The sequence below is a fragment of the Anopheles stephensi genome, chromosome 2 (genome assembly GCF_013141755.1).
Source record: "Anopheles stephensi strain Indian chromosome 2, UCI_ANSTEP_V1.0, whole genome shotgun sequence".
Taxonomy (NCBI): Eukaryota; Metazoa; Arthropoda; class Insecta; order Diptera; family Culicidae; genus Anopheles; species Anopheles stephensi.
Genome location: NC_050202.1, coordinates 92,133,311 through 92,145,839, shown reverse-complemented (window position 1 = coordinate 92,145,839; position 12,529 = coordinate 92,133,311). Strand labels below are relative to the sequence as shown.

Genomic DNA, 12,529 nt, shown 5'->3' with positions numbered 1-12,529 from the left:
TTTGTTTGTTTGCTTTATTTGGATTACTTACTCTACTCATCAACAATTGGACAAATTGGTTTGAAACTTGTGCATTGTATAAAAGTTATTGTTTCCGATTTGCGATTGTTGAACCTTCTGTTGCTTTTGCTGCAAGTGGATAAGTAATGGGTAATAATAAAAAAATCAACAACAGCATTGCTTCTAGTATTGCACTCAGCACTGGTTGGTGGCAGCTGGAAGGCAAGGACTATCTACTCAATCTTCCTACGTTACGATTCTCTTGACCAGCAAGTAGTGTACGTGACTATTCAGAATTATCCCCCCAAAAACATGTCGTTTACGCTCGGCAGCTAAACATTTACTTTCTGGGTGTATGTATGTATCAATAAATAAGGCACCATTAAAAATATCGTCCAACAGTCCGAAAACATGCACTCCTTCTAATCCAGCCGCTTCAGGAGCGTGTGAATGCGCACGCTGACACGGTTATCAAAGTCGTAGTTTTTGAAGTTTTGCTGCGCGTGCGTAAGCAAACGATGCGCTTCAGCTGTGGTGGCGTGCTGCTGCTGGCGCAGCAGAAGCACGGCCAGCTCGTAGTGGGCAAAGGCCGAAATGTGCGTATCCTGTTGCTCCTGATGCTCGAATCTTTCCCTCATCGAGATACACTCACGGAATGCGTGAATCGCTTCGTCGAAGCGGGCCAGACAGCTCAGACAGGCGCCCAGAATCAAGCGGGAGATTCCAACCATCGGTTCGCTGAATGCATCGGTTGGTTGCGAACAGTCGGCAACCATGCTTTCGAGCTGCTCCTCGTTGCAGCTGCTCAGCGTGTTCCAGAGAAAGAGCATCTCGAACACCAAATACTTCCAGTAGAGCGAACTGCGGTACTTTGGTTGCTCTCCACCTTCCGCGCGTGGCAACTTTAAGCTGCGTCGGAATATGTACCGCTCAATCTGTGAGTCCTAGAGACACCGGGGTAGAGACACCATGGTTAAGGAATGGATGTCAATGTCAGCGCTCACCTGCGCACTCACCTTCTGTGGAGATCGGTTGACCAATTCCAGTATTTCCGAACGCCACTTGACGAGGTTGGCAAACTGCCCGAACGATCCTTCACATATTGCTGTCAGATACGAGTAAAAGCTCTTGGAAAATTGGCTGCACATCCTGAAAGGAATGCAAGATGTTTGGGCATCAGTCTGGCAAATGGTCGCAAGACACTCACTTCAGTTCCTTAAAGTTCTTCATCGCCGTTCCAAAATCCAACTGAATCAACCGGCACCATCCAATCTCGTGCAGACACAGCAATTTAATCTCGCGCTGAGCGGATGAACGGTATGCTAGCTCGTAGGCACGTATCGCATCCTCAATGTTGGACTGTAGAGAAAAGTAAGAAACAAGTTAAGCTCTATCGCTCCTATCTACCAAACACGCAGCGACTCGCCTTCAACCGCTCGACACGACCCCGAAAGAACAGGAACAGCGACGACTTGGCAAACTGATCGTTTGCTTCATCGAGCAGCTCCTGGGCGGCACTAATTTCGATGCTCAGGTTCGAACCATCCAGTGCAAAAAATGGCGTCACGATCGTGTAGTACCAGAGAAGCGCGAGCGTAGCCAACGGTGCCCGCATGTCGTTGCTTTGGCGGGAAAAGCTCAAACACGCAATCCCCATTGCCCGATCACCTTCGAACCCGAGAAAGCTGATCAGCTTGAGCAAACTCGGTGGTAGCAACGATATGCTCAGCTGAAACACGCCATACCCGAAGCTGATTGCGCCCATTAGCCGGTGGATGTCTTCTGGATGGATGGCTCTGAAATGGAGATTGGTGGGACCGGATGAATTGTCTCGAATTGGTAGGTTCGGCGCAGCAACGGCACCATACTACCTTTCGCTTGGACCTGGCTCACAAGGAGCTGTTGCTAACGACCGCCAGCTAGTGGTTGCTCTTGGAGGTATCCCATTAGGCATTAAGTTTATTCGTCGCTCTCTTCCCTGGCTCAGGTCCAACATCAAACGATCTCGGTCGGCACTTCCGCGATCCATTTGCTCCATCGCTCCACTGTTCTCCAGTGACTCGGTACTTGATCCTGCACCCGACGGAATGCCAATCCCAACAAATTCAGTTGTGTAGCTCTTCTTCACACTGCCACTGCTTCCGCTTGGGTCGGATTCACTCGAGGTCGTTTCGTTAAAAGGCTCGGAAGGTTCAAAGGTTGTAGTTTTCGATTTACGCAGCGCCTCCAGGTGCGCTGTCCTGTGAAATACAGAATCAAAACGAATTACACATTGGGTTCCCAGACTGACCTATAGTCGACGTACCACTTGCAATCATCCGGAGACTGAAGGGTGGAGTTCGGTACCGTCCAATCCGTGGAAGAAGGAGTGCCCAGGTCGAGTGATAACCTCGCACCCGACTCTCTGCTCTGCAACTGGTGACGTAGGGGAGCCTGTGGAATGGACGCTTCTCCATTCTCTCCCACCGTATCGGAGTACAGCTGGTAGATCTGTTGATACGTGTGCTGGTACACCTTCCAAGCCTTCCGCAGCAGCCATCCGCCCTTAACGAATCCACCAATATCCTGGCCCAAGGACACCAGTATCGCTAGACAGAGCTGGCTGTCGGCCAGTATAATCTGCTCTTCCAGCGTTTCGGTAAGTGATTTTCGTGGTTCGCTAGACCCGAACAGCTTCGATCGAACCGATTTCAACCAGCCGACATCGCCGGCACACTGTTTCTCGAGCTCACGGAGGCGTGTTTGGGCATCATTCATCTTTTCCGTTTCCCACGAAATGACGGCATTCTGTGGAGCGAAAAAGCAGAAAGCACGCCAGATCACGCACTGTGAATGTGGAAGAATCTGGTGTTTCATGCGTAAAACATATGTTGAATTTTGCATGAAATTGCGAATCGCTCACACGGAAGGAAGGAGTTAACCACTTAGAGAAGGAAAGGAACATTGAAATTCAATAATGCATACGGGCCACAGTTCAATCACAATTTCATTTTCAATTTTCAAAACACATTTAAAACGTGACACGCTTTGTAGTGTTTAAAATATGATAATGAAACACACCGAAACTTGAGAGTGATGACGAATGGGGTTTACCAGCCAAAGTGCTTCACAACATTACAAGACGTCAGTTCTATGAACAAGCGCATTTTATCTACAATTGGAATAAAGGTAAACGATGCTTGTTGTTTTGTGTATCTTGCAGCTTTCAAGTGGGGTGATTGATTCTACCTTCGAACAACTCTGCTTGGCCCTATAAATGGCTAACCATCTTTTATCGATGGGACAGTTCTTGATAGTGGTATCTACTAGTCTAGCATCATGAAGATTTTTGTCTTTGCTCTCGTTCTCTGTGTCGGTCTGGCAGTGGGCGCCGACGTCGATAGTGTCCCGGAAGTGCCAGCGGATCTCGAGGTGCCGGCAGATCTCGAGGTTCCCGAGCAACCGGAAGCTCCGATCCAACCAGACTCCCCTGCGGATATTGCCGAGGATCCTTCGGCACTTAGTGAGGACGAAGCACCCGAAGAACCTGCAGCCCCGGAACTCGACGAGGAACAAGATGAGGAAGAAGCCGATGAAGAGGAAGCCGATGAGGATGAAGAGGACCAGGCCGAATCGGACGAATCGGACGAGAACGACGAACTGGAAGAGGCACGAGCAGTTGTGGAGGAGCTGGAAGAGCGCCAGCAAGAGTTGGACTATCTGAAGCGTTATCTAGTTGGACGGCTCCAGGCCACCGCGATTCGTCGTCCCTGGATCCGGCGTCCTTGGATTCGCCGTCCAAGAATTCTGCCGCGTCTAGTGCTGTAGATGCGATCCAAATTAACAATACGATAAAGCGGTAGATCAAACCAACGTAAAACGTCGTGCAATAAAATTTCAATCTGTAGTTCCCTGCAAGCACACGTGTTGACGCGAGTTCTTCCCGGGTGAAGGAATACAATTAATCTTTGTCAGATGGAATCGGGCATTCATTAGAGTGCTTCCATGCTTCTTCTCAATCACATGCAGCATAAACAATCGGGTCGCATTCGCTATGTCCACCCAACTGTTTGTGGGTGGAACACGACCCAGTGTGCCCTTGATGTTGTAGCAATTTATCAAGTGACACTTTTAACGCTGCAGCATATGTGAGCCCGACAATGTGCCATTCCATCCAGATGCTATATTGTACCCACCCACGGTTCACAATCACAAGAAAACGGTCAAAGAGAAAAAGTAACCAAATCCAATATGTGTTAATGCGGAATGGAGGCGCCAGGTTGGTTTCACCATTTTCAAACGTAGGTTGCTTGAACGCGGTGCTTCTAAAACATGTGCCACCTCGCTATAGTCATAGCAACCGAAGCTCTATTCTCGAGCAATTCTCATCTAGCTAGAGCGACGACAATAGCACGTTCCTTTTGTACGAGAAGCAATTTCCACTTAATGTTCTGACAACGCTTTCCTATCATTAGCATCTGGCACAGCAGCTTCTTCGTTGCTCGAAGGGTCGCACACCCTTGTTATATTGTTCTGCTGTGTTTATTGTTGTTGCTGGCAGTTGCGATGTGTCCGCCCGATTGTCGTCTACTACTACTGCTCCATAACAAAGCCGCGTGGCTCCATCCAAAAAAAGGGGAAAACGCGCATTCCTCATCTTTAATGGTGCTACACCGAGAGAGCTCTTGCACTATTCCCCTAGCAATTTGGTCTGCATTATTTACTTACCATGAACGAGATGAATGTGTGCCCTGCTACAATGTGCACACTGGACGGCCGATCCTTAAAGCTATCCTCGGCAGCTTTCGGCATGTTGTTAAGCCACATGGTGATGCCCTGCTTTACGTACTCCCAATCCTTGAGATCATCCATTGTTTGTTCTCGCACAGCGGAAGTGGTACACATGATGTCGTGAGAGTGGCAACAGTGAATACCTTGCCGTGTCCCGTATATTCCATCAACCAGCAAAATTGATGCACATTCGTAGGCTGTACGCAGTTTAAACCAATCGCGATGTAATTTTCAATTTGCCGGGTGTTTTTAGCACGGTACCCTTTCAACTAACCGCAACCGCTTTATCGCTAGCAGGAACTGTTTCATAACAAACACCTTCAACAGTAATTAACGTCTGAAAGAAATGTTAAACCGTTCAAACAAGCTTCCTCTGCCTGTAATGTTCTTTAAGAGGATCAATATCCTATTCTTCGAATATTGCCGTATCATGTCACAAAGGACCTTCCAGAAGCTCAATATGAACAGCAAAGCAGTCGTTTTCGTTGTGCACGTTTCGCTAAAGAGCCCTTCGAGATCCTTGTAATCCACGTAAAAGAGCAGAAATTGATTTTTATTTAATCGATTCAATTTCCCCAAAGACACTGGAGCGCGCAATATACTATCGCTTGGCACGCAAATCTGCAAAGTACCGTCCAGTACAGCACGTAAAGGACAAAAACACGCATGAAAAAGGAAGTAAAAGCGAAACTAAAAAATGCCGGTTAACTCCCGACGCGAAAACAGACACGGTTCTATTCTTGTGTTGGGATTGCATAAATTGAATATTATTGTGTGACAAGAAGAAATCAATTTTCAAACTTTCGTTTGTTCCCACTTAAGGATACAAACGGCGACCCAGCGATCAGAACGAACCCGAATGACCGTGCGAAGGAAAATTAAGAAAAGGACATTATTCTGAAGCTCACGTATGGGATGGACTAGCGCTACAAATCCGCAAACAGATTAGTTGCTCGGGGATCGATTTTCGGATCGAATATTCAATGCATACGCCAAATGCATACAAGATGAGCCCGTAGTTTAATAATAGCTTTGTCGTTTTGTCCATGTCCACTCCAGGTTGTGTACTACGAATGTACAAATCGAACGAATATAAGCAAATCACCGGTTGTTAAGGTTGGTCGGTCTGACATCACATCACAGCAGTCCACAAACACAAAGCTCTTTACATACTCAGCACACAGCTTGCTTTTCACTACAAACGCTTGAGGTACAGGTTCCAAACTTTTTAGGGCGGCCCTCAAAGCGAGTTCCGACGTCAACAAAAGAAACACCCTGGTGCTGTGTGATAACATGTGGTGCACACTTTTACACCTTCACCACACATCACCACCAAACACTAACACTTTACAACGCTCGACTGCTTCGATCCATGATTAACGTGCGACGACGGATAAGGTCAAGGCAACATGGGGCGACTTCTGGCTGGTTTTAACACTGTCGCAAACGAATGCCTACACAACCGTGAGCCCACCGGGCCAATTTCGCACAAACTCCAGACCGGTCGCGAAAGCGAAATACATTGGGAACACTTAATTTTTATCCGTTCACGGTTGGTTCTACGGTGAAAGTGTTCGGGATTCGTCGTATTGCAGCTCCTTCCTGAAAGTGGTTGGTTGCCTAACAACACAACGGCCCTAATCTCTCCGCGTGGACTCCTTGGTTGAAAGGATATAGCGCGTGTCGTGAAATGTCATCCGCCCGAGTGAACGCAGCCATCCTTATTTCTCTCTCTCTATCTCTATTTACTCTCCAGCTCGGTTGTGCCGGCATTTGTTGCTCTCTGTTTTGGTTGTCGTATACGCACACGCACACAATCAAGCGCGCTCTCGCGCTCTCTGTCTCACACGCCTAATCCTTGTGAAAGCCCCAAAATGCGTTAGATAAGACCTATTATCTCGTACGCTGCTATTGCTTCAGAGCGACGTGCGTTGCGTTTATTTAAAAATAATAATATTATAGCTGTACAAAGAACAACACACAGAAATACTATATCACAACAAATGGTTTCTGCTGCCCACGACGCATCGGAAACCACCAATAACTGTGTCCAACCCTGCCGCGTGCGTGTGTGTTGTACGTGGTGGTATATTAGGGTACGGAGGAAAAGAAAAGGTGTGATGATAAAGTTTGGCATTTAACGCTTCTCCGATACCACGGGGTTTGGTTGCAAGCTCCTACAAGCGTTATCGCGATTGCGGATTTAGGTGTCATTGTCTAACTAGCTGCCAACGGGGACAGTGAGAATACACTGTGCGGCTGTTGGCTATGTACAAGAATGCAACTACACACTAAAACTCTAGATAAACTCTAGTCCCTCGTACTTGTACTCGGTGTGAATGCGTGTTTCCACCATCAGCTGCTCGCCCTCGATGGTGAACGCACTGATGAAGCTGGACGTTTTGCCGTTCAGCTCTTCCGTGGACAGGGCAACGATTATTTCATCGTTGCTCGTGGGCAGGAACTTGAAGCTCGAGTACCCGTGCGTCGATGGCACGTCGTTCCTCTTCAGTTCGATCGCGCGAACTCCTTGGAACGTTTCGTCACACGATAAGAGAAAGTTACACCCCATGTGCTCGTCCCGCGTTTCATTGTAGCGCTCGCGGGAGCAGCGCCGGGGCAAGAAGAACCATCGCCGATGCACCTCCGACCAAGCGCCAGACTCGTGAATCATGTACCCGGGCCACTCGATACCGATCGCTTTCCGGATGGCTTTGTAATTGTTGATCCAGTTTAAGTGATACACCTGCAATTGTTCAGTTCCGTTATTGGACAGCTTCTTCCCACAGTACCAAGAGCGCGTTCCTTCCTTACCTCTCCGTGTACCGTGACCGCCTTCACGTACATGGGATCGTTCGTTTCGAAATCCCCGGTAGAAGTCGTCCACTCTTTGCCCATCGACCCTACGTACAGCACCTGATCCTTCACGGTGGCCCACTCCGATTTGAAGCCCTTCGTCGTGCGGCCATCCCCGTCCATTAGCAGCACCCAGGGCAACACCTTTTCGCCATCAATCTCGTACACCAACCCGGTGCGATCGTCAAACGTTAGCAGCCTACCGTTGAACACCACCAATTCGGACAACTCCATCCCCCGGCCCTTCAGCGAAAACCCAGACTGAAGTGCTTTCGCCTCGCCATCGTCCCAGGACACCGTGATCGATCGTTTCGACGGAATGAAGCTCAGATAGCCCTTCAGATAGTAGCTGCCCCACTGATTCTTCTTGAGCGCCGAATTCGTATCGAGGTCGGCGATGATCCCTATCCTGAACGAGTATATGCCACTGCTAATGATCGGACTGGTCAGTGGGTAGGTGTGGTTGTATACTATGACCGAATTCCTCAGAAAGCTGTTTGCCGGAGGTGCATCATTGATCAACGACGACGAAGGGCTGGAGGAGATGTACAGCACCAGGAGAAGGAACGCACACAGTGTGGCCAGCACCCAGGTGAAGTGCACTTGCAACCGAATGGTCCGATTGCCTATCCGGTACGAAGGTGGCGAACGGAGCGCCTTCCGCCAATCCCGCAAATACATCCCAGTGTCGATGATGGTCGAGCCTGAGGACGACTGCTTGGAAGTGGTCTTCCCCGACCCCAAACTGGTGTACGGCAAGGATGACGAGGACGACGACAAGTTCGAGCTGCTGCCGAATTGCTTCATCGGTGGCGACGTCTCCGCTCCGTAGGAGAGTGCGCCTACTTCTCCCGATCAATAACTGGCCGCGTGTGCGTTTCAGGGTTGCTGGCAAGGGCGCACCAATTGCGGTGCAGCAGGAGGTACACGCACGTTCCGGTACACGTCACAATGTCATCGTTATTTAGATAATTAGACTAACGTTTATCTATCTCCCACGACAACACCGCGTATTCCCATTTCACTGCAATCCGATCAAAACTTTCTACCTCGCGCGACTTGACAGTTGTCCCACAATCAGCTGTCAAACGAAAATAAAAGCTCAAGTGAGTTTTATCTTTGTTTTGGAAAGTATTAATTATGAAAGCTAAAGCCTAAGCTCATAAGTATTAATTATGAAAGCTAAATATGCTCCACGAAAAAAGGGAGTTGGGCTTATTCGCACAAGTAATTACAATTAAATTGAGGAAATGGTTTAAATTAGCCATTACTTATATTTGGCTTGGTGCCCTTGCAGCAAAACAGGGTGCTTCGAAGTAACATTCATGACAGCTTTTTTGAAAACCAAGGTTCATAGATAAGGTTCGAAGCGAGGAAATGGCACTCGTATAAAAGTTAGCGAATACTGAAAAACGTTTACAGGAAAATGCGGGAATGAAACATGAAACCTACATAATGCATGTGCAACAATCAAATAAGAGTTTAGTAAAACTTTCGCCTCCGCATAAAGACCAAACAGTCCAGAGAAATAGATAAAATTCGATCTCCTTTCTAGCTCAAATGATATCGTTAAATTGAGAAATCGTTCTAGCCTCGAGATGGAAACAATTTCCCACAGCGTTACATCCAAATTGAAGTAAAAAGGGTAGCACTAACGACTGCCCTTTTATGGAAGTATTCCTCGCTTGAAATCAATCGTCTCAGTGCTATACCAAAAGAGGACAGAAGAGAAACCAAGTGTGGGCGAGCGGCAGAATCTGAATGATGTCATCGTGATGCCGTAGCAAATGAGCGATACCAAATAGTGCTGGTTGTTACAGCTTTTTGGAAGAATGCATTGAGATTGCTTTTCGTTGCCCGGTCTAGAAATAACCTAGAGGACAATTTTTCGGAATGCGTATTGCGTTGGCTTACATTGATTGAACCAACCTTCTTTCCCAAATTCAACGCACGCTAGATTTCTTGTACAGAAATAATTTATTCAATCATTTCTTCATTTTTTAATGGAAGAAGCGACACATCACACCAATATTATATTGGCCTGATGCTTGCTTCTTCTTTTTGTTGATGTTGTTGCTGATGCTGATGCTGTGGGGTCCACTGCTGGAGAAGCATTCGGCGCTTAGTACTCTTCAGCACCTTCGCCTTCTCCCTCACCGGAGTCCATACCGACCTCCTCGTAATCCTTCTCGAGGGCGGCCAAATCTTCACGGGCCTCGGAGAACTCACCTTCCTCCATACCCTCACCGACGTACCAGTGCACGAAGGCACGCTTGGCGTACATCAGATCGAACTTGTGGTCCAGGCGGGCCCAGGCCTCGGCGATGGCCGTGGTGTTGGACAACATGCACACGGCACGCTGCACCTTGGCCAGATCACCGCCCGGCACGACGGTCGGGGGCTGGTAGTTGATGCCCACCTTGAAGCCGGTCGGACACCAGTCCACGAACTGGATCGTGCGCTTCGTCTTGATGGTGGCGATGGCCGCGTTCACGTCCTTCGGCACCACGTCGCCACGGTACAGCATGCAGCACGCCATGTACTTGCCGTGGCGCGGGTCGCACTTGACCATCTGGTTGGCCGGCTCGAAGCAAGCGTTGGTGATTTCGGCCACCGACAGCTGCTCGTGGTACGCCTTCTCGGCCGAGATGACCGGCGCGTACGTGACCAGCGGGAAGTGGATACGCGGGTACGGCACCAGATTGGTCTGGAACTCGGTCAGATCCACGTTGAGGGCACCGTCGAAGCGGAGCGAAGCCGTGATGGACGACACGATCTGGCCGATCAGTCGGTTGAGATTCGTGTAGGTCGGGCGCTCGATGTCCAGGTTGCGACGGCAGATGTCGTAGATGGCTTCGTTGTCGACCATGAACGCGCAGTCGGAATGCTCCAGGGTGGTGTGGGTGGTCAGGATGGAGTTGTACGGCTCGACGACGGCCGTCGACACCTGCGGGGCCGGGTAGATGGCGAACTCGAGCTTCGACTTCTTGCCGTAGTCCACCGACAGGCGCTCCATCAGCAGGGAGGTGAAACCGGATCCGGTACCGCCGCCGAACGAGTGGAAGATCAGGAAGCCCTGCAGGCCCGTGCACTGATCGGCCAGCTTACGGATGCGGTCCAGCACAACGTCCACGATTTCCTTTCCGATGGTGTAGTGGCCACGAGCGTAGTTGTTGGCCGCATCCTCCTTGCCGGTGATCAACTGTTCCGGGTGGAACAGCTGGCGGTACGTACCGGTGCGCACCTCATCAACGACGGTCGGTTCCAGATCGACGAACACGGCACGGGGCACGTGCTTGCCGGCACCGGTCTCGGAGAAGAAGGTGTTGAACGAGTCGTCACCTCCGCCAATGGTCTTGTCCGACGGCATCTGACCGTCCGGTTGGATGCCATGCTCGAGACAGTACAGCTCCCAGCAGGCGTTTCCGATCTGGACACCGGCCTGTCCGACGTGCACGGAGATACATTCACGCTGCGGGGAAGAAAGACCAAACACGTTTCATCGCATTAGTACGCGGACAGATGCTTGGAAAAGCTCGTCGATCGATCGATTATCTAATGTTCATCCCTCTCCAACACATGATGGCCATTGAACGTGCCAGTATGCCAAATGATTCAAAGGACTTGTCGCTGTTGCCTCGACTGATTAAAGGTAGAAAATCCCAAAGTTTGGGCATATGCACCTTTTGCTCAGTGAGGCGAAAATGTAATCTGTCCCTTTTCTTCCACATGACCTCGATTTTCCTTCATTTCCATGCGCACAATCCGTCATCGCCTTCTTTTCCTGCTAGCGTTGCTTTCTTTTCCCGTTATTACAATCCAAGATGGCATCGCAATGCGGTAAAAATAGTATGACTCATCAACGGCGATCGATTCCGACCAACGCCCTTTTCCGTGTCTCCCACAGTGATGAGTTTGGGGGTAGCTAGTCTCGAAAATTCTAACCTCAATCAACCAAAAATGCGCACCCCTCACGGAAGATTCTTACTAATTTACCGTATTTCATGTTAATGAACGTGTCTGACTGCCGAAAATAGCCGGCAAGCCAGAAACACGATGACGTGGAAGCAGTACCACGAAATGAGGTTATGGGAAGCCCTTTTCCGCACAGCGACCTAATGCTTTTCGGTTTACAGACAAAACTTTTAGCCTCACGCACTTTTATTTCCCTCACTCTCCGTTTCCCCCACACTGGTTACTTACCATCTTGAATAAATGCCTTGGTTAACACTTCACACACAAGAAATGGAATAGATTCACGTTTGTACGGGATTCCGCTTGGCGCAGCTGACTAGGACGCTTTCCAAACAGATTCGGTTTGAATGGAACCGCCGCACAATTTTCTGTTTTATACAACCGACAGGAACACACCGGAATCTGAAACGACGCTCTCTCTTCTAACGGACTTTACTCACGCTCTCCGGCTATCGGGTGGATATAACGCACAGTTGGATACTTTCGACAAGGGAAAACGCTGCACAGAGCCACCATTTCCGGGTTATGGTTGAATTTATGCGATAAAAATGCGCTTGATATCGCGCAGAAGACAGTTTTGATAAAGTGGAGCGGTATTTCAGCGATTTGCGGACGAAATTTGAACGTAATTAGAACAGTTGCTCTTGGTTGGGGAGATCAAGCTTTCTGCGAGAGTTGTGGAATGAGAGCACGAGAGAATGCCATATTTAGAAGAGAAAGAGAAAAATTGGAACAATGTGTTTAGTCCATGAATTGAATTATTTTCTCGATATCGGAATCAATAGCGAATCATATTATAACACAACAAAAGAATTCACCCTTCGAATGTTACGAATAGTTATAATTTTTCACATGTTTTTTTCATTCATAATGCAAGAACCACAAATCCAGCAGATCGAAATTACCGAAAATAAAAAATATTTATGAT

General features: G+C 48.7%; 4 protein-coding genes across 5 annotated transcripts; 1 reads left to right on the top strand and 3 right to left on the bottom strand.

Annotated features, from left to right (window-relative positions):
* On the bottom strand, positions 1 to 6,014 carry LOC118507944 (tetratricopeptide repeat protein 39C-like). Of its 2 annotated transcripts, XM_036047267.1 has the most exons (8): positions 5,876 to 6,014; positions 4,708 to 5,107; positions 2,306 to 2,844; positions 1,872 to 2,240; positions 1,427 to 1,796; positions 1,208 to 1,359; positions 1,017 to 1,149; positions 1 to 944 (listed from the first exon to the last, which is right to left on the bottom strand). In XM_036047267.1, the coding sequence occupies exons 2-8, from the start codon at positions 4,882 to 4,884 to the stop codon at positions 423 to 425; spliced, it is 2,262 nt and encodes a 753-aa protein (XP_035903160.1). In that variant the 5' UTR covers positions 4,885 to 5,107; positions 5,876 to 6,014; the 3' UTR covers positions 1 to 422. The 2 variants fall into 2 exon arrangements, with proteins under 2 accessions (XP_035903160.1, XP_035903162.1); XM_036047269.1 differs by lacking the exon at positions 5,876 to 6,014 and having other exon boundaries at positions 2,306 to 2,787.
* Positions 3,274 to 3,897, top strand: LOC118507957 (glutamic acid-rich protein-like). The gene has a single exon (XM_036047284.1). The coding sequence runs from the start codon at positions 3,319 to 3,321 to the stop codon at positions 3,805 to 3,807; it is 489 nt and encodes a 162-aa protein (XP_035903177.1). The 5' UTR covers positions 3,274 to 3,318; the 3' UTR covers positions 3,808 to 3,897.
* LOC118507950 (soluble calcium-activated nucleotidase 1) lies at positions 5,772 to 8,761 on the bottom strand. Its single transcript, XM_036047275.1, has 2 exons — positions 7,585 to 8,761; positions 5,772 to 7,516 (listed from the first exon to the last, which is right to left on the bottom strand). Exons 1-2 carry the CDS (start codon positions 8,431 to 8,433, stop codon positions 7,070 to 7,072), a joined length of 1,296 nt encoding a protein of 431 aa, XP_035903168.1. The 5' UTR covers positions 8,434 to 8,761; the 3' UTR covers positions 5,772 to 7,069.
* Positions 8,762 to 9,584: 823 nt separating this feature from the next.
* Positions 9,585 to 12,286, bottom strand: LOC118507948 (tubulin alpha-1 chain-like). The gene is made up of 2 exons (XM_036047273.1): positions 11,830 to 12,286; positions 9,585 to 11,098 (listed from the first exon to the last, which is right to left on the bottom strand). Exons 1-2 carry the CDS (start codon positions 11,830 to 11,832, stop codon positions 9,749 to 9,751), a joined length of 1,353 nt encoding a protein of 450 aa, XP_035903166.1. The 5' UTR covers positions 11,833 to 12,286; the 3' UTR covers positions 9,585 to 9,748.
* Positions 12,287 to 12,529: the final 243 nt, after the last annotated feature.

Excerpts from the sequence above, each read along its gene's own strand:
- LOC118507950 (XM_036047275.1), bottom strand. The coding sequence starts at position 8,433 with ATGAAGCAATTCGGCAGCAGCTCGAACTTGTCGTCGTCCTCGTCATCC. Across the intron at positions 7,517-7,584 it reads CGGTCACGGTACACGGAGAG|GTGTATCACTTAAACTGGAT; the intron begins GTAAGGAAGGAA and ends GAACAATTGCAG.
- LOC118507944 (XM_036047267.1), bottom strand. The coding sequence starts at position 4,884 with ATGTGTACCACTTCCGCTGTGCGAGAACAAACAATGGATGATCTCAAG. Across the intron at positions 1,797-1,871 it reads GAGCCAGGTCCAAGCGAAAG|AGCCATCCATCCAGAAGACA; the intron begins GTAGTATGGTGC and ends TCTCCATTTCAG. Across the intron at positions 945-1,016 it reads TCAACCGATCTCCACAGAAG|GACTCACAGATTGAGCGGTA; the intron begins GTGAGTGCGCAG and ends CGGTGTCTCTAG.
- LOC118507957 (XM_036047284.1), top strand. The coding sequence starts at position 3,319 with ATGAAGATTTTTGTCTTTGCTCTCGTTCTCTGTGTCGGTCTGGCAGTG.